At 43.5% G+C, this 18,542-nt stretch overlaps 1 protein-coding gene across 1 annotated transcript in view; it reads left to right on the plus strand.

Annotated features, from left to right (window-relative positions):
• The window catches only part of LOC114364842 (vacuolar protein sorting 13B), a 96,733-nt gene that overhangs the window by 37,717 nt on the left and 40,474 nt on the right, over nucleotides 1-18,542 (plus strand). Inside the window, exons 36-49 of the mRNA XM_028321166.1 lie at nucleotides 375-507; nucleotides 1,407-1,507; nucleotides 2,001-2,174; nucleotides 2,717-2,835; nucleotides 3,058-3,235; nucleotides 9,263-9,416; nucleotides 9,974-10,090; nucleotides 10,488-10,598; nucleotides 12,186-12,339; nucleotides 13,343-13,446; nucleotides 13,823-13,907; nucleotides 14,688-14,901; nucleotides 15,565-15,745; nucleotides 17,742-17,899. Of these exons, the coding sequence (XP_028176967.1) occupies nucleotides 375-507; nucleotides 1,407-1,507; nucleotides 2,001-2,174; nucleotides 2,717-2,835; nucleotides 3,058-3,235; nucleotides 9,263-9,416; nucleotides 9,974-10,090; nucleotides 10,488-10,598; nucleotides 12,186-12,339; nucleotides 13,343-13,446; nucleotides 13,823-13,907; nucleotides 14,688-14,901; nucleotides 15,565-15,745; nucleotides 17,742-17,899 (1,983 nt within the window). The remainder of the gene's footprint in view (nucleotides 1-374; nucleotides 508-1,406; nucleotides 1,508-2,000; nucleotides 2,175-2,716; nucleotides 2,836-3,057; nucleotides 3,236-9,262; nucleotides 9,417-9,973; nucleotides 10,091-10,487; nucleotides 10,599-12,185; nucleotides 12,340-13,342; nucleotides 13,447-13,822; nucleotides 13,908-14,687; nucleotides 14,902-15,564; nucleotides 15,746-17,741; nucleotides 17,900-18,542) is intronic.

An 18,542-nucleotide genomic window follows, 5' to 3' on the forward strand; every position in this document is an offset into this window, starting at 1 on the left:
GACGCCAGGTATCAATGATAGTATCCTTGATAGATAAATATATCGCCCCCCAAAAGATACTGCATATCCAATAGACGCAGGACTCGGAGGTGAACTGTGAAAATACTGGCGATCACAGTACATGGATACCGGTCGCAGTGATACTATGAATCTCTTGAACTAAAGTCCGGTCGCCGAGCAGATAGAATTTCGTCTAATGACCCCAAGCTAATTGCGTGTTGTTGTCGCGCTCGCACACTCACTGTGGCCGCACGTCGCACAGTCGCAACAGCAATATAAGGATGGGCAGCTTGGGGTCATTGGACGAAATTCTATCTGCTCGGCAACCGGACTTTAGAATAGCTGTTCAATAAATCAAAATGTATGTCTGGCAGGCGTGCCGTGGGCGCGGTGAACGACAGCGGCTGGGTCGGCAGCGGCGGGCCCTTCGAGGGCCGTCAGTACGAGGTGCTCATCACCAACTTTAGCGTGCGCTCGGCCCAGTTCAGTCAGCTCGTCTTCCAAGAGGTAACTATAGCAGCACTAGGCCTGTAGCACATCTCTGCTGCGATACACATACATATCCTTATTCAGCACTTCAGATGTAACGACCATGACCTTCTACCAAAAGTGTGGCTGCGAAAAAAAAAGAATCTGCATTCAACCTTATTCCAATTGTAACAAATACATTTTGCGAACTTATTGGCTATACGCACCCAGCGCTTCCCTCAACCTAAAGGAGGTGGGGCGCGTGTTCGTGGATGAAACGATCTATACATTGGGTGTCACGAATGTCAATACAATTTATACATAATGACGCTGACTGTACCTATGAATACGAAACAGCACAGGGTCGACCTCTTTATCGACATGTTCAAAATAGCGCCATCTTTGGTTTTGTGTGTGAACTCGCTTGTCCTATTTATTTCTTACCAAAAGTTCGTGCTATACACAGCAGAAACATTTTGTAAGAATTAGGCGGTTATCACACTGCGTCGCGCTCCGCCGCGGAGCGCGGGGCGACAGATTTAATTTAATTTTATTTTATTTTTCTTTATAATAATAATACAAACAGGTATTTTTGTTCTTACAGCCAATAATGGATTCTATATATTATTACAATCTCGTAAAAAATCATTGTATGCAAGCACCTAAGTTTGTATAGAAAACATGCGCGGCACTTCACACTGACAACGCGTCCGCGCGCGTGATTTTTTATATGAAAATCACGCGCTCCGCGGCGGAGCGCGGCGCAGTGTGATAACCGCCTTAAGTAGTTACCACGTGAAACCATAGATAGTGCTTTACAAATAATTATTTCGTTACAATAGATGGCGCTTTATTAAAGTTACATATTGGGATTACTCGATTACCCGCTCGCACTCTTGTGATCTCGCTTACTTACTTCTTATGTATTGTTATTGCAGGCAAGTGAAAAAGAGATGATGCAAGGTACTGTGGGAGAAAATCCAGCTTTGAAGTGGACCCAGCCCATTGTGTCCCCGACCATCACGTCTATGTTACACCCGTAAGTCTATCATTCATACTTTGTCAATGATTCGGTGGGAATATTTGGGCTTTGACGCGATATCCCAAGATTATGTTCATATTGTGTCGTTAGGCAAATATAATCAGAAGTGGCAGGAGTTAAAAATATTTAAATTATTAGATGCACCGTATGTCCATCTCGTTCCGTAGCCGTTAGTATAGTGCGCAAAGAAGAGGCTGTATTACCACTCCCCGTTACGTCATGATGACGTCAGCGTGTGCATCGTAGGCAAGAGACGACATAACCAGTTTTACTATTAATTTCCATACACTTCAGTCAAAACTGCTATGTGGATGTGTTTGCAGAATATTCCCCTAACAAAAGGTGCACCGCCGACCTCATAAAGGTGACAGGACCGGGCAGGGCGCCAACTGGCCTTTGTGGAAATCATTGGGCCTTTGTTCAGCAGTGGACGTCCTATGGCTGAAATCATGATGATAATGAGTCCCTTAACTCGTAATTTCCTTCCCAGGGTGGACATAGGCTGCGTGCTCGCGCCGGCGGTGTTCGTGACTGGCGCGCTGGCTAGCGGACCGGCCGTGGAACTGAATCTTGTGTCGGACTGCGCGCTGGACGTCAGCGTGCAGCAATTGGCGCTGCTGCAGCGGGTGCTGGGTGACGTCACGCACGCGCTGCACGCGCACAAGTGAGTGTCCTGATGGACAGCCTACTTAACATGATCTCTAAATCGTGAAATCATATTTAATGAGGGTTTTCGCGAATGAAAGATCCGCTAGATGGCGGGACGTGGATGTGGGTCTGACTGCTGCGTGATTGGTGGATTTTGACATTTCTGTCAATTTCATGTCAAAAATAACCAATCATGCAGCCATCTGGCGGATTTTTCATTCGCGAAACCCCCCATTATTGATAAAGTGAGTCTTCTGTTGTTAAGCAACTAACCTAGCTCGATCGGCTAACAGTCCAGCACCGACGGCACCTGTAAAGATGAAAAGGGGAGGATCTTTTGAGGCAGGCAGACTGTAATGTTCAAAAGAAAATAGGTAATAGACACATTTAGATCGAGTATGGAACGTAGTGTCCAGTAAACTTTGGTTCTCGCGTTTTCCCACATGACACAATAAACGACCGACGAAGTTGTGAGTAGGTAATCCTGTAACGCTATCAATGACTTTGAACCTAATAAGACTTTATCTTTCTGATGAAAAATATTTCTGCTTATTTCAGAGGTCCAGGACTAGTAATATACGAAGAAGATGAAAAATGCCCATACGCGTCATTGCTGATGCAGTCTACCGGTTTCGAAGACCTTCCTTCGTTACAAAGCGATTCACTATCTAATGATGGTAAGTTATATCAATTCACTTGCAGCCTATTAAATAGATTTGGTTATCCAATCGCACTGGATGCGGGCAGCGCAGGACCGTTCATTGTGGAAAACCTTGGGGGAGGCCTTTGTCCAGCAGTGGACGTCATTTGGCTGAAACGAACGAACGAATGAACGATCCAATCGCACCTTAAGAGTTGTCTGATGTTCTGTTAACCGCATGTTCGCTGGTTGTCAACAGAAACCCTGAAAGGCCAAGAGAGCGAAGCCGGCGGCGGCGTCGCGGGCACTAGCGGCGCGACGGATTCCGGCGTGGACACGGCGGCCTCGCACTCCACGCTCAAGTCGAGTCCGCGCGCGCACGCCGATCTCTCCGCCGGCCTCAAGAAGTCCATGTCTGTCGCCTTCGTGGATCACCTGTAAGTCATCTTTTCAGCTCAGACTACACCCTTATATGGCAGCTTCTGGAGAGGGCCGGGGGGGGGGGGACATCAATACTAGCCATTCGTCAATCACAATATTAGAATGCCCGTTAATCTTGCAAACAAGACTGCTAGGAGCCCGATCTATATACCAAGTTATTATACCAAGTCCAACGAATGCGCACGCGCCGGTTTCCCCGCTGGTCTCGAGAAATCCTTCCCCGTCGCCTTGTGGGTGTGGACCGCCTGTAAGTCATCTTCTCAGCTCAGACAGCAAACAGCCCATCACCTTCGTCGACCATCTGTAAGTCCATACCATGAATTACTATGTCAGTCATCTTTGTCATATGTCAATACGATATCTGGGATCAATGCTCCTACATAACAGAAATCACAATGACCATGCGCACGCGACTATTATCATTTCGCCGGCCTCAAGAATTGCGGAATTCTTCGGAATAGCGATTTAGCGAGACGACAGCTACCACAATGTTATACTATCCATCTGTCAGTACGAAGTCTATGATCTGCGAATGTCAAACCTCTACATATGTATGTAACGGTATGTCTATATAAAATATGTCATAACGCAGGCCGTAGCCTGCATATCTTGCAAACAAGACCGTTGGGAGCTCATTTATTTGTGATTATAACCAAACTATTGCGTGTGCGCCGACCTCTCCACCGACCTCAAAAAGTCCGTCTCCTTCGCCTTCGTCGACCACCTGTAAATAATTTTCTCAGATTTCACGACAGGGGCGTCTGTTATCAATATTTAGCAGCAACGAGAACTTGGAGAGGAATTGAACAGTACTACCAAAATCTGGCAACACAAAAGGAACAAATCTCGCAAATATAACTCCGCTGGATGCCCGGGATCATAACAAAAGTCACAATATGTTATACAAATTGCGGTCTGACTCTTGCTCATGGTGGTGATATGTCATTATGATCGAGTCCATGCTCGTGCGCTGACGATCATTTCGCCGACGACAAAAAGATGTAAGTCATTGATCTTTAGCGTGGGACGTCCACCCACAAGGTGGACCGACGACCTGATAAAGGTAGCGGGAAGGCGCTGGATGCAGGCCGCTACCAACCGTGCGATGTGGAAGTCATTGGGGGAGGCCTATGTTCAGCAGTGGACGTCCTGTGGCTGAAATGTTGATGATGATCTTTAGCGGGAAGACAACTTAGGAGAAGAGGCACCACAATAATTTCCATCTGTCAATATAAAGTCTGACATAGCAGAATGTCATAGTGCGTTCTGCAAGTCATGCAAGTAAGACTCCACTTGGAATCTAGTCAAATGTTTTTATGTATAATCCAGCCCATGCGCACGCACCGAAGGTCACCTCGCTAATGACGTCAACAAGCCCGTCTACTTCGTCTTTGTGAATCACTTGTAAGTAAATTAGGGGGAAGGGACCACACTACGAAATCTAGAAACACTACGATACAAAACAGAAGTCAGGATGCGATCTGCAAATCTTGCAACAATGTCTCCGCTGGGTGCGCGGTCAATAGTGATTATACCTGCGCGTGCGCCGACGATTATGCCCACTGACATCAAGAAGTCCGTTTCCGTCGCTACGTGAGACGCTACCACCTGTAAGTCATGAGGTGATCTCTTGCAAGTGAGGGGCACCACAATAATGATTGTCAATCAGTACGATGTCTGGGATCACTTATAATACATAGTAATATTTAGGATGTGAGCTGCAAATCTTCACTATGCGGTCTACTATAATCCAGCCCAAGCATACGCGTTCGTACGCCTGTTGGTCTCTCTCAAAAATAACAGTAGCATATACCCATAAGCAGTTTCGTGGATCATTTGTAAGTATTCGTATTCATTGTTTACCGCTCCTAGCAGTCTTCTTCTGCAAGAGGGCTGCTGTCAGATATGAGGAAGACTCAACATCGGTTAGTTGGTTGGAAGCGCGCCAACTCAATAAGTTATGAAGTACTATACAAACCAGTAGGCCGCTTATCGCGGCCGTAAGATGCGCGCGCGATAAGCGGTTATTACGCCATTTTATCGATTTTGCCCATACATTTTGACGTCGATATGTTATCACGGCACGCATCTTAAGCCCACAGGACGCCTATTTTACGTCATTGTAATAAATTGTGCAAGACAAATTACTAATATTCTTTTTTAAGTATACATTTATGTATTACTAGCTGACCCGGCGAACTTTGTTCCGCTTTAATGGCAATAAATAACGGGATAAAAAGTATCCTATGTCCTTCTCCTGGCTCTAAACTACCTCCCTGGCAATTTTCAGCTAAATCGGTTCAGCCGTTCTTGAGTTATAAGTGGAGTAACTAACACGACTTTCTTTTATATAATAGATATATATTATATTTTATGATTCGATAAAACGTACATAGATTGTGTTGATATATTTGTACACAAGACTTGGTTAGCAAAGAATGTATTTAATACATTGGCCAAATAAAAGTTCCTTAACAAACGAAACTCTGACGAATATGGTCACCAATTTTTGGAGAAGCCATTCGAAGCTTGCCTCGATTACCTATTAAGGACACCTTAATAATGAAAATCACTGTTTGGTATTAGTACTTCACCTGCGTCTACTATTAAAAATTGTTTTACTGATTTGTATTATTCGCATTATGAGGGATATACGTTTGTTGAGAAATTAGAGGGCAATAGCAAAGTGTAAAATAGTCATTATCTAAGGCTGAGTTGCATCATTTAAGTTTGACCAACACCGGTTATTTTAATATTTTAAACTATTATGTTGCATTTTTTACGGTAAATATTATTTACCGTTAAAATAGATATTGTTGCAATAAATCCCGTGAAGTGATAATTTTATACCGGTTATTTTTATTTAATATATTTTTTGTATGGGGTTCGACAGATTTTTGACGTTTGTAAAAGTTTAAATAAGATGGTGCAACTCAGCCTAAGAGTTTAACGAAAAATATACCTGTAAACTTATAAAAATACATAAAAGAGAAATCTAAGGTACCTATTTGTGAACCACGTATAGCCTGACCAGGAACATAAAAACCCTCGCCATGTTGCGGAAAACTAATGGTACTAATTTCTTTTAATGGCAACAGTAACTGAAAACTTCATTGATATGTCAGTCTATTGCTGTCAAAGTGTAAACAAACTTTATTTTAAATGTGCGCAATTGATTTTGTGAATTAAATTGCTAAAATCTTTTTATAGTCGTGAAAGAAAAGTGGTTCACAATGTGTTAAAGTATTTGTCGAAGAGAAATACTAAGGGTTCGGACAATATTTTCATTGAATAATGTTTCCGACAAAGGTTGTCAAATTGACTGACATGTTTATCGCATAGTACAGTCCACTATGAAAATTAGCTGTGGTTTGTTTCAACTACCTATTTTTAAAAAAAATGTCACTTTCTAAGTGTTGAATTTTATGGAATTGGGAAAGAAGTACCGAGTTTGAAGCGTTCATGAGCAAACATTGCAGTTGAATATTCAAGTTCTGAATTTGATTATTGATGAATAATAAAATAAATCCTACTAGCTCGATTGATGGTTTCATTTAATTTATTTAAATCAGGTTACCTATAATAATATTTTTTCGTTAATTTATGAAAATATCAAATTAGCCCGTAATCCTGAATCCTGATACATAAAGTTAGCCTATTAATTTAACACAGGTACGACTGTACTCAGTGTTGCACTATCAAATGCAATTGACGCGCCTCTATGCCAGGGTTTTTATGTTCCTGGTCAGGCTATATAAAAGTCTGGAAATGGAATCTATTATTGTATTGTTTGGTATATTCGTTTATTCCAACACGCTTATGTTGACCATTGACCATATGAATGCAGAACAATTATTATATTCAGTTTGAAAAAGTGTTAGATCAAAAACTGTGAGTTGCAAGAAAGTATTTAGAATTGAGAAAGCAGCTAGTAATGACATTCGGGCGAGATTGTGAGCAACGTTTAACACTAAAGACACCAAGTCAGGCCAGGTGTCAACCTGATAGTTACTTATTTTAAGCCTCTTTCTTCAGCAAACTATAAAACACGATGTAGTTCCACTGTATATGACATTTATTTAGGCGCTAGCGCTTGCTTACGGGTTTTGTTCATTTGTACATACCTAATCACAGTTAAGCTCATTATAACCGTCAAGATAGTCGGTACTTGGCCATTAGCAGATACAAACAATAACTTAATAAAATGCCACATTATAAGGTAAGGGGATTCTAATTTGCAATGTATACGATAATTTTATAACAGAAGCAGACATACGCTAGACACCGATACGCTTTATGATTCCTTGCCTATTCCTCATGCCTTGTCATCAGGTTATACGTTGTTTTTATAAACCAGCACCTACCAGCAGCTACAAGCAATAGCGAAGTGTATACAGCACTGGGTCTAGTTTTACTGGGACGCCATGACGGAGCAAAGAGCTTACAAATATGTTTGCTGACGTGACTACTTTCGCTATCATGGAGTCCCAGTGAAATTGACCCCATAACATCAAGTACCACCGCATGCGACGTGGGATCGAAGAAACCCGTCGCGCTTGCGGACCACATGTAAGTGTTTTTCTTCTGTCTTAAGCTGTGATGGCGCTGCTCGCTGTTGTAGATGTTGCAGCTCCATCCAGCCAATGTCACAAAGTGTCAACATAATACATTTTCTGCTTTCATCCATATCTTGAGGCTACAGACTATGCAGGGATGGCGAACACGCGAAAATTCCTTTTGAAATAAAATACTTAAAAATGTGTTTTGAATAAGGGCTATCGTATTGCGCTTATCAGTTGGTGCCACTGTAGAGGAATGTCCGTCACTCGCCAGCGGCACTCGTACGAGACCCCTCATTGGAAACACGAAGTGTTATTTGATGGTACATCTATGAACTACATCAAACATTTTTTGACAAAAGTGACACGTTTATACATAAAGATTCGCCATCCCTGCTCGACAGCGTCTACATTTACTGGGTACAACATTGTTTAAGTGTGATGGGGTGGTAATAGGAGTTGAGATGGAGTGCTTGCCGTTTCTTCGCCTAGGTCGCAAACCAATCAGTGACAAGTAATGATGATGAATAAATGAGCACACAAGATAGAGTTGGTTGCAATGGTTAATTGTATGGTGTATATTGTAAGTAAGAGATGTTCTGGTGTGTTACCGCGCCGTGGCGTCGTTCAAGACCAACCTCTGTTCTCATGTAAAAACACCACTTCATGGGAGTTTAGAAATTCAGTTTCTTACATGTTTGTGAGCCAAATTTACTATTGTATACACCTACCAGAAACGGTTATTCCATCTTGCCATAAAAATGAAATGCCAAATGGGGTACACAGTGAAATCTGTATTTTCTCCATTATAAAATCTTGATTGTGATTTCAGCTTGCTTATCTGGCCTTTGTAAGTACCACTAACGTTGCTAATAGTTCGGTCGAGGAATCATTTCTCTACACGATAATATTTTAAAACACAGCAAGTATTACATTGAAAATAATGTTATACAGAAGTGGATGGTTTACTTTATACTAGAGATTCTAGGGGAGAGCTTCATGGCAGATTGCAGTCTGTTGATAAAATAGTCATGCAAAATACCTACTTCTTGTACCTACCTGCGAAATAACTATTAGTGCAATTTATTGTATCGTTTTGTCAGGATCTTCAGAATGGCCAACTATAAAACCTAGCTAGGCACTTGTATAGGAAAATCAAAAGTAGGGGGAAATTTTAATTCCCGCAACGAAATGGAACGTAAAATAGTATGACAGAAAGAAGTACAATTAAAGGTGGTGCCCATACACCATAATGCCCGTTTATCTGTTGTATAATAATGATGAGTTTGTAATTCATGGCTACAAGTCTACAGAAATGGGAAACCATATGAGTATCTGAGTCTACAGTGTGACATTCATAGGGTCATCTATCCTTGTACAGGCTATGGGAACAAAATCAGCCACAAAGATTAAAATCACAACATATATCGTTTCAAACTCACTAACTATTCTTTGTAATCGCAGGGCCGAAGCGTCGGACTATCTGGAGGTGTTCGTGACGATGGGCACCATCGAGGTGTCGCTGTATACGGAAGACGACAGCAGTCCCGAGGTCATCGCGCTGCGGCCTCCGCCTATGAGCGATTCGCCGCCGCCGCCGGAGCCCGTGCAAGTCAACGTGAGTACTTCTCATTCTGGTTTCAGGCCCGGTTTCCACCAAGGCGGAGCGGAGCAGAGAAGTGGAAATTATGAAATCTGATTAGTTATTCGAAAGACTTCTCCGTTCTGGTGTAAACTAGGCCTCAGTCACGCATTCGCCGGCACTGATGGTATGCAGCGCGGGCCACGAGCTAAGTATGCCTTGTACTGTGTCATAGTGAAAACTCACGCTGAGCCAAGTGACGCTAAGTAGTACTCACGCTGATTTACAGAATAAACGAGACGACATGCGTGGACGATTCGCTTGACGCTCGACGTGGTCATCAATGATTTTTTGCAGGCGAATCTGGCTCGCCGTACGATGTGTCGCCTTTCCCTGTTGTTAAATTGAGTGAATTCCACCAAGTCCCTTACACGCTATTGTTTTGATTAGAAACTATTAGCTCCATACGAAAGTAAGACACGCACGCTACACGTGTCTTACTTTCGTATGGAGCTAATATTTTCTAATCAAAACAAGTTCATTTGTTACCTGTTAAAAGTATAGGCCTACAGCAATATTATGATATGTCGCAGGTAATTTTCGACCAAAGCGTGCCGAACCCGGAAGACCTGAGCTCTGACGACAGCAAGACCAGGAGCCTCACGGAGACCATTCGCCACGCGGAGGCCGCCAAGTCCATCGTGGATGTGGTAAGCAGCCGACTGGTCCCGTGACATAATTGCCCTTAGGGCACATGATCGAAACAACTGACCCTGAACTAAATTGTAAAATCGAAAAAAGATTGGAAAAATTAGGAAACACTAGACAGGTTCCAAATTTTTTAAACCGTTTTATTGCTTCATGTACTTTCAATCAATAGTTAGAGGTCTCATTAAGGGCACATTTTCCAATCATAACTGAGGAATGAACTTGTCATCGTGACATATTTCCCGTACTGAAACTGTCAATATGTCAAACTTATTCTTCAGTTAAAAGTTCCGACGATTGAAAAATCAGCCCTTAGTATTAAAAAATGTAGTCTAAAATTCTGAAAGTATTTTTGTTTCATGCTTGTACTTCATTAAATTAATGCTTGGTTCCCTACAGCATAACTTGGCACGCGAGCGTCGCGGCGATGGCTGCCTGCCGCTAATGCACGTCACACTGCACCAGCCCAACCTCTACTACTGGCGAAGGAAGGCGCAAAAGAGTCTGCAGGTAATATTATCAGCTGCTTTTAGTGTCCCCACTCTTCCCGTAGATATAATGAAGCAACCAAGCGAAGCAGGAATATGTGAACACTGAACAACCATCACCCACCAAAATCCTCAAAAAAATAAAAAGAGGATCGTCCTCCTGGGGAGACTAAAGGCCCTGGTGACGATTATGGTGATGAAGATGGCGTCACCACCGTCATCTACATCGACATTATCATCATCATCGTCACTACAATCATCATCACCTGATGCTGTTTGTTTTTTTTGTTTATTTCTCTTTATACATATGAGGAAAAATTACTTTTAGATCAATTACTTATTTATTCAAGATACTAATTTATACATTTCCAACATTATAACACCTTAAAGTTAGTATTTCTTGCTTTGAATGCTCCAATCGAACTACCTGTCCGGCCGCATGCCCGCGATAAGGCAACTTCCCCTTCCATTCGTCAGAGTCAACCGGCTCGAAACGACTTATCGACAGCATGCCCCGGAAGTAGTCAAAATCAATACTTAAATAACAATTTATTTCTAAATTACTAAATTGTATACAATAAAAATTCTAAAATAATTTCATTAAATAATAAACATGAAATGTGTAATTGAATATAATACAGAATAAATTCTAAAACCATTCTAATATCTGCAACAATGTCCAGGAAGTAGTCAAGTAAAGTATTTAATTTTAATAATGGGTGTTTAAATTCTGCCAAAATGATCGTATAAAATACAATATTAATTCTAAAATCATTACATTCGGCCATCCGTCACCGTGATGCCTCCTGGCATTCACGTCTCATAAAGATATTAAAATCATTACATTCGGCCTGGTATTCCTGTCTTAATAAAGATATATTCTAAAATCATTACTATTAATTTTCGAAACAATATGAATCATATTATTATTTATACAACTTGTAAATAAGTGTTATTATCATGTGCAAATTTTGTTAAGAAAAGGAAGAAGATCCTGAATTTTATTTAATATTGTAGGTACATTAGGAAACTTAAAAACTAATCCACGTAACTTAGGTACTATGCACACACTGTTGGGTNTACATAATATGTATATGTGTAGTGCTTGCGTAAAATTGTATTATATTCATCATCATCATACTTAACCTCGCATTTGTTAAAATGACAAATAAATGGTTCCTCGTCGTGTCCATAAAATAAAATCAATGTGCGATTTTACACACACATTGCCTTCATTAATTTGATTCATTGATTGGTTGATTAATTTCCATTTGATTTGGTGGTCATAATCCAAAAATTTATAATCATATTTATCAATGTGGGTACCGTGGGACCTTTTATTTACTTATCGACTTCTTAGAATCCAGTATTATGCTTAAGTTCACATTTTCTGAACAGGCAATGACTACAACCTAAAGTCCCTTCGCCGAGCAGATAGAATTTCGTTTACAGTCGCGACAGCAATTTACGTGCGAGTGATAAGGATGGGTAGCTTGGGGTCATTGGACGAAATTCTATCTGCTCGGCGATCGGACTTTAGCTCTTATTATAATGTATGGATTGCGTGATCTACCTGGGCTAGGCATTTCAATGCTTAAGTGTATTCCAGGTGTCCCTATTCAACGCATGGGTGGGACTCGGCGCGGGCCTGAACGAGAAGATGTGGAACGCGCCGCTGTTTAGCACGGCGCAGGGCGCGCCCGACCCTGTCACCGACATCCCTCCGGCCCTCGCCACTATGAAGGCCACGGCTCCTGTGGCTAGTAAGTACTACCACAGAATAATAATAAGTACTACGTACAGAAGTTTTATTTCGCGAAGGTATTTAAAAAAATGTATGCTCAATGTCATTAACAATTTGGTGTAATTTAGCTTGTCTCAAGAGTCAAGCACCATTTTGTTGACAAACGTCAGTGATCGGTACTGCGCCGAAGCTATAGGGCTGACTTAGGTAAAATGATGTGACGTGAGGTGCCAAACTGCAGAAAATGGCGGAGGAAATACATGATTTAGCATGAATGAAATTTAGAAGAAAAACTGAACTCCGTAACAAGTGGGTTAACTACTTATTTACCTCTCAGTGTCTTCAGGCAAATTAAAAAAGTACATTCTGTGTTTTTATTATTATTTAGGCAGTTAAATACTGCACAGTATTTAGTACACCATTTTATTTATTTTTTTCCATCATACACAAGTGCATGCGTGTCAATGCTCGCTCGTATGTGAGGCCTTGTCGAATAGTCCTGTAGGGGGCCATCGTGCGTGTTTTGTTTTCGATGTAAACTCGCGGAGATGAACAGGCCTGGTACTACTCTTTCTCTCTCTCTTTATGAATATGGTAAGAACTGAGCGCTGGTCTGATAAGCTCACCGGACAAAACTTCAAATTCGGAAGCCATGACCTTTCGTGATCCTTCGGCTCGTTTGCCTCCTGTCCTATAAAAAAAAATGTATGAGCGGTGTGGTTTCGGCCAAGTAAAATAGAACTATTCCCACTTTTGTGCGTATCGTAAAACCGATCAAGAGACAAATATGCAAATAGGCTTCTCCATCTCGTCTGCGCAAGGGTGGTGTGTAAGCCAAATCCTCTATATGCTCCTGGTAAATTAGTTTAAGACAGGTGAGAGGGGCAAGCCATACCCAGCTTCTGGCCTTGAGAGGGGCCAGTCATGCTCAGCTTATGGTCTGGGGGGAGGGGGGCAGCAATGTTGTGGATTCTAAAAAACATGATCACGTTGATGGATAATGATCTGTGTATGTTTGTTAGCTGGCAGCAACACGAAGGGCACCATCCGATTGGACGTGGAGCGGCCGGTGCAGCTCGAGGTGTGCACCGACCGGCTGCGGCGGCTTCGCGGCATCATGGCACTGGTTCGTATCAATGGCTAAAGTCCGGTCGCCGAGCAGATAGTATTTCGTCCAATGACCCCAAGCTGCCCATCACTCGCGCGTAAGTACATATATTGCTGTCGCGACTGTGCGACGGGCGACCGCAGTGAGTGTGCGAGCGCGCAATTACACGCGAGCGATAAGAATGAGTAGCTTGGGGTCATTGGACGAAATTCAATCTGCTCGGTGACCGGACTTTATTAGACACTATGATCCAATCATTTCAAGTCATAACATTTACAAGAGATCACATAATTTTGGCCCACAAAACCCAACAACTAACCCAATAGCTTACAAAACTTTCGAAATTCATACATTTCTTTTCACGCGTGTAACAAAAATGTGTTTCATTTTGCAGATTCAAGATAAGATTTCGCGTGCTGAAGATATCGAAACTCCAGTAGTGCAGTTGCCGATCCTGTATAGACTGCGTCGGTTTATGAGTACGTATCTTCTTTGTAGTCTAATATACGTGATTTGTATTTCAGTGCTGACATTCTATCTGACTTTCTACTCAACAGTGCAAATCGTGCACTCATTTGGCTTACGACAAACCTATCGGACGTTTGACTTGACAACTTGACGGGCATGAAGTTTATTTAGCAAGAAAAGTTCATTAGTTCATTTCTCGTTTGTCAGCAGTAGGAAGTACCGTTGTCTCACGTAGAACAAAGTATTATTTTTGAGAAAAATAAGTCCCATGACCTGAATACTCTTACATTAGACAAAAGTCATGGAAGACAAATAAAATTGCAAAATGATATTGACAAACTACTTGTACCATTCCACTATGAGGATCCCGTTGAGCAATACGAGTAAGCGTCTACGCTAAATTTCGGGCGGGCTCACGCACGCGTTTATGTGTGTGTCCAAAATAGGCGTAGTGCAGTTCACGCGCGGTGGAGAACAGACGCGATGCGCGAGCGTGCGCAAACTTGCGTCAGACGTCCGGAGATGATGACAAGTATTAGCATTCGCCAGACAGAGCCGACCGGCTTACGATGTAGGTGGACCGACGACATCGTAAAGGTAGCAGGGAAGCACTGGACGCAGGCCGCTACCAATCGATCAACATGGAAAGCATTGAGGGAGGCCTATGTTCAGCAGTGGACGTCCTATGGCTGAAATGATGATGATGATGAGACAGAGCCAAGGGGACACTGATTTGCAGACCTTTAATTTGTCCTGCTATGTTCTCACTTCAAATTTGTATTTGTGTATAGTCCATCAAGCGATCGAGAGCATCACGATACAGACGAGCCAGCTGAGCGTGTGCGGCGCAGAGGGCGCGGCGGGCTGCGACGGCGCGAGCGTGCAGCTGGCGGCGGGCGCGCGGCCCGAGCGCGTGTGCGCGCGCGCGCTGCTGTCCGCGCTGCTGCTGGCCGCCGGCCCGCCCGGGGACCGCCGCCACGTGCTGCTGCAGCCCGTGACGCTGGGGTGAGTCCAGCACACACAGGCGTGCTGGCCGAGCGTGCAGCTGGATGACGCTAGGGTGAGTCTAGCACACACAGGCGCGCCGGCCGAGCGTGCAGCTGGATGACGCTGGGGTGAGTCCAGCACACACAGGCGCGCTGGCCGAGCGTGCAGCTGGATGACGCTAGGGTGAGTCCAGCACACACAGGCGCGCCGGCCGAGCGTGCAGCTGGATGACGCTGGGGTGAGGCCAGCACACACAGGCGCGCTGGCCGAGCGTGCAGCTGGATGACGCTAGGGTGAGTCCAGCACACACAGGCGCGCCGGCCGAGCGTGCAGCTGGATGACGCTGGGGTGAGTCCAGCACACACAGGCGCGCTGGCCGAGCGTGCAGCTGGATGATGCTGGAGTGAATTACCAGCCGACAGACTTATTTATTCTGTAGTGTGGATGTAATAACTGGCATCACGTGGCGCTGCAGCCCGTCACGCTAGAAGTAAGTCGCGAGTCACCGGGCTTACTTATTATATTCTGTAACTGTGGTGTAACAACTGACATTGCTGCAGCCCATGACTTTTGAGTTGAGTCCCTCACTCAACAGGATTTAATGACTTCTGTTGCAACGTGGGCTATAACAGATAGAATCAAAACGTTGTTACTAATAAATTGTCTTCGTTACGTCTCCAGCTGTGAGATGGAAGCGGTGTGGGAGTCGTGGCGGCGATCCGAGGGCGGCACGGCGGCGTGCGAGCCCACGGTCCGCGTGGGACTGGACCTGGACCGCGTCACCGTGGACCTGCGGCCCGATGAGCTGGCTGCAGCGGGCCGCATCAGGCAGGCGCTAAGGGACCTCGCCGTCGGCACAGATGTGAGTCTACTATTCATTCCTTACGATGATTGATGACGTAGTCGACAGTTGACAAAGCTCTTGGGTTGAACCTGGACCGCGTCACCGTGGACCTGCGGCCCGATGAGCTGGCTGCAGCGGGCCGCATCAGGCAGGCGCTAAAGGACCTCGCCGTCGGTACAGATGTGAGTCTACTATTCATTCCTTACGATGATTGATGACGTAGTTGACAGTTGACAAAGCTCTTGGATTACAGCTGAACGCATCCACCAGGCTATGCGGGACCTCTCACTCTCAAACACTGCACTAGTAGTTGATAGCATACTGCGTATGGGCAAAGCTTGCGGGGTGAATTTGAACCTCGCGACCGTGAACCTTCGGCCCGAAGAGCTAACCGCTACCAGCTGCAGCAGCTGTGCAAGACCTTTCCATCAGCAAATCAGTGAATACACACTACACCAGCTCTGCTTCCTGATCAGGTCAACTACTTGGAAGCAGAGCCAGAAACCACTTGGACTGAACTCTAGGGCTGGATGTGGATCGCGTAGCGGCCCGAGGAACTGGCTGCTATCAGTCGCATCTGCGAGGCGCAGCGGGACCTCTGATACTCTACGTTACACACCATCTCTGCTTTCCGACCACGTAGTTGACAGCACAAACCATCCTGTGGGGCCGTCCGTTGGCACGCCTGTGATTCCACAACGGACCCTACCAGCTCCAGATGACGAGGGAACAAGAAAATTACAGTACAGGTTGGATCTGGCCTGCGCAAGCTTTCAACCTGGCTAATATTAAAACTACTACCACAGAATAATAATAAGTACTACGTACAGAAGTTTTACTTCGCGAAGGTATTTAAAAAAATGTTTGCTCAATGTCATTAACAATATGGTGTAATTTAGCCTGTCTCAAGAGTCAAGCACCATTTTGTTGACAAACGTCAGTGATCGGCACTGCGCCGAAGCTATAGGGCTGACTTCGGTAAAATGATGTGACGTGAGGTGCCAAACTGCGGAAAATGGCGGAGGAAATACATGATTTAGCATGAATTATCATGAATAATATTAACTATAGTCTTTTTCACGTAAGATGATCCGTATGACACTTCAAGGTTATCCATATTACGCATACTACATATGCAGAATATTTTAGAAAAAATATTTGTATTTTATTAGCAATATAATTTAAAAAAATTAACTACTTGTCTTGAAATATATAGTAAAATCTGAGTCTACTGATTACATTTTAATTAAATACGATGTAAAAATATTTTTTATTTAATGTACGCAATGTGTGAAACGGAATAGATTTAGTGCTGGGGTATTTCTTGTATAATAAAATCGATTATTTCCGCGGTCCATTAATCGATTGCAGTGAATACCTACTTAGTTATTAAAAACATCACAAAAATCAACTGTATTTTTCGATTATTGACTTTAATAAACGCATTAAAAATAAATTAATAGTTTTTAATTTAAAGAAACAGAACCAGTACTTTTTAGGAATCGTTTTTTTGAACACGAACCATGAAATTTGAATATTATCAATAAATAATTGTTACAATAATATTTGTAATTAAAAAAAACATGTTTTTTGTTAAATAACACCTATACAAAATATTTCTCTAAAAGTTGGTTTTACTAACTCTTCGAAAAAAATCGATAGATAAATCGCTATTGTTTAGTTATGTGACCTCACTAAATCTTTCAAACTCGAAACGTCATACGGATCATCTTAGGTGAAAAAGACTATACTTATTTACCTCTCAGTGTCTTGAGGCAACTTTAAAAAGTACATTCTGTGTTTTTATTATTATTTAGGCAGTTAAATACTGCACAGTATTTAGTACACAATTTTCTTTATTTTCTTCCATCATACACAAGAATACGCGTGCGTGAGTCAATGTTCGCTCGTATGTGAAGCCTTGTCGAATAGTATCCTGTAGGTGGGCCATCGTGCGTGTTTTGTTTTCGATGTAAACTCGCGGAGATGAACAGGCCTGCTACTACTGCTTCAGGTCATCCCGCCGGCCCCGGCGAACAGTGCGGACACATTCTACCGCCAGAGGGGCAGCCGCCTGCGCCAGTCGTCGTCGCTCAACTTCTCGCAGCAACACCTGCGGGGCGTCGCTCTGGAGTCCGAGCCTGGCGACCACTACTATAAAGATGACTTGAGGTACGTTTGTCCTTTTTCTTAGGCAGGATACTCACCTGCCATGTAGCACGTAACGTAGCATGTAACGTAACAAATCTTCAAGTGAGTACGGCTCGTCCCCGGTCATCGCGTATCTGGCTGCGAGCTCCTGAATCCTACTGCGAGCCGCCTTTGTGCTCGCAGTGATACCGCCACTCGGCGGGTCGCTGCGATCTCCCTGCGAACCACGCACGAGCAGCTCGCAGCGGGCTCGTGCCTATGTACTCACTTGATACAGTATCTGATACATCACATGCTACACGGCTAGATGAGTATTGAGTACCCTGCTTTACGTTAACTTTGCGCATACCCACCAGCCGATGATGACGATCAGTGGAAATCTCCCCACCTGAAAGGAGGGGCCTGCCCACTAAAACCCGACCAGTTATTGTCCTAACTTCTTGGACATGCGTCCGCCACTCGGTTTCAGCTCTTCAGCTTCAAGGAGACCCAAGTTACGGCTATTTATTATGTTTAGCGCTAACACATTTACTATGGTGACCTAATCACGTGAGCTGTTAAGTACTTGGCAAAAATATCTGTGTTAAAAACTATTAATTACTTCGATAGCTTAACCGAATATGAGTTCCCCAGTGTCGTCCAGGCACAACATAATCAATAAAAC

The sequence above is a fragment of the Ostrinia furnacalis genome, unplaced genomic scaffold (assembly GCF_004193835.3).
Source record: "Ostrinia furnacalis isolate ACB-3 unplaced genomic scaffold, ASM419383v2 OfSCF7471, whole genome shotgun sequence".
NCBI classification, from domain to species: domain Eukaryota; kingdom Metazoa; phylum Arthropoda; class Insecta; order Lepidoptera; family Crambidae; genus Ostrinia; species Ostrinia furnacalis.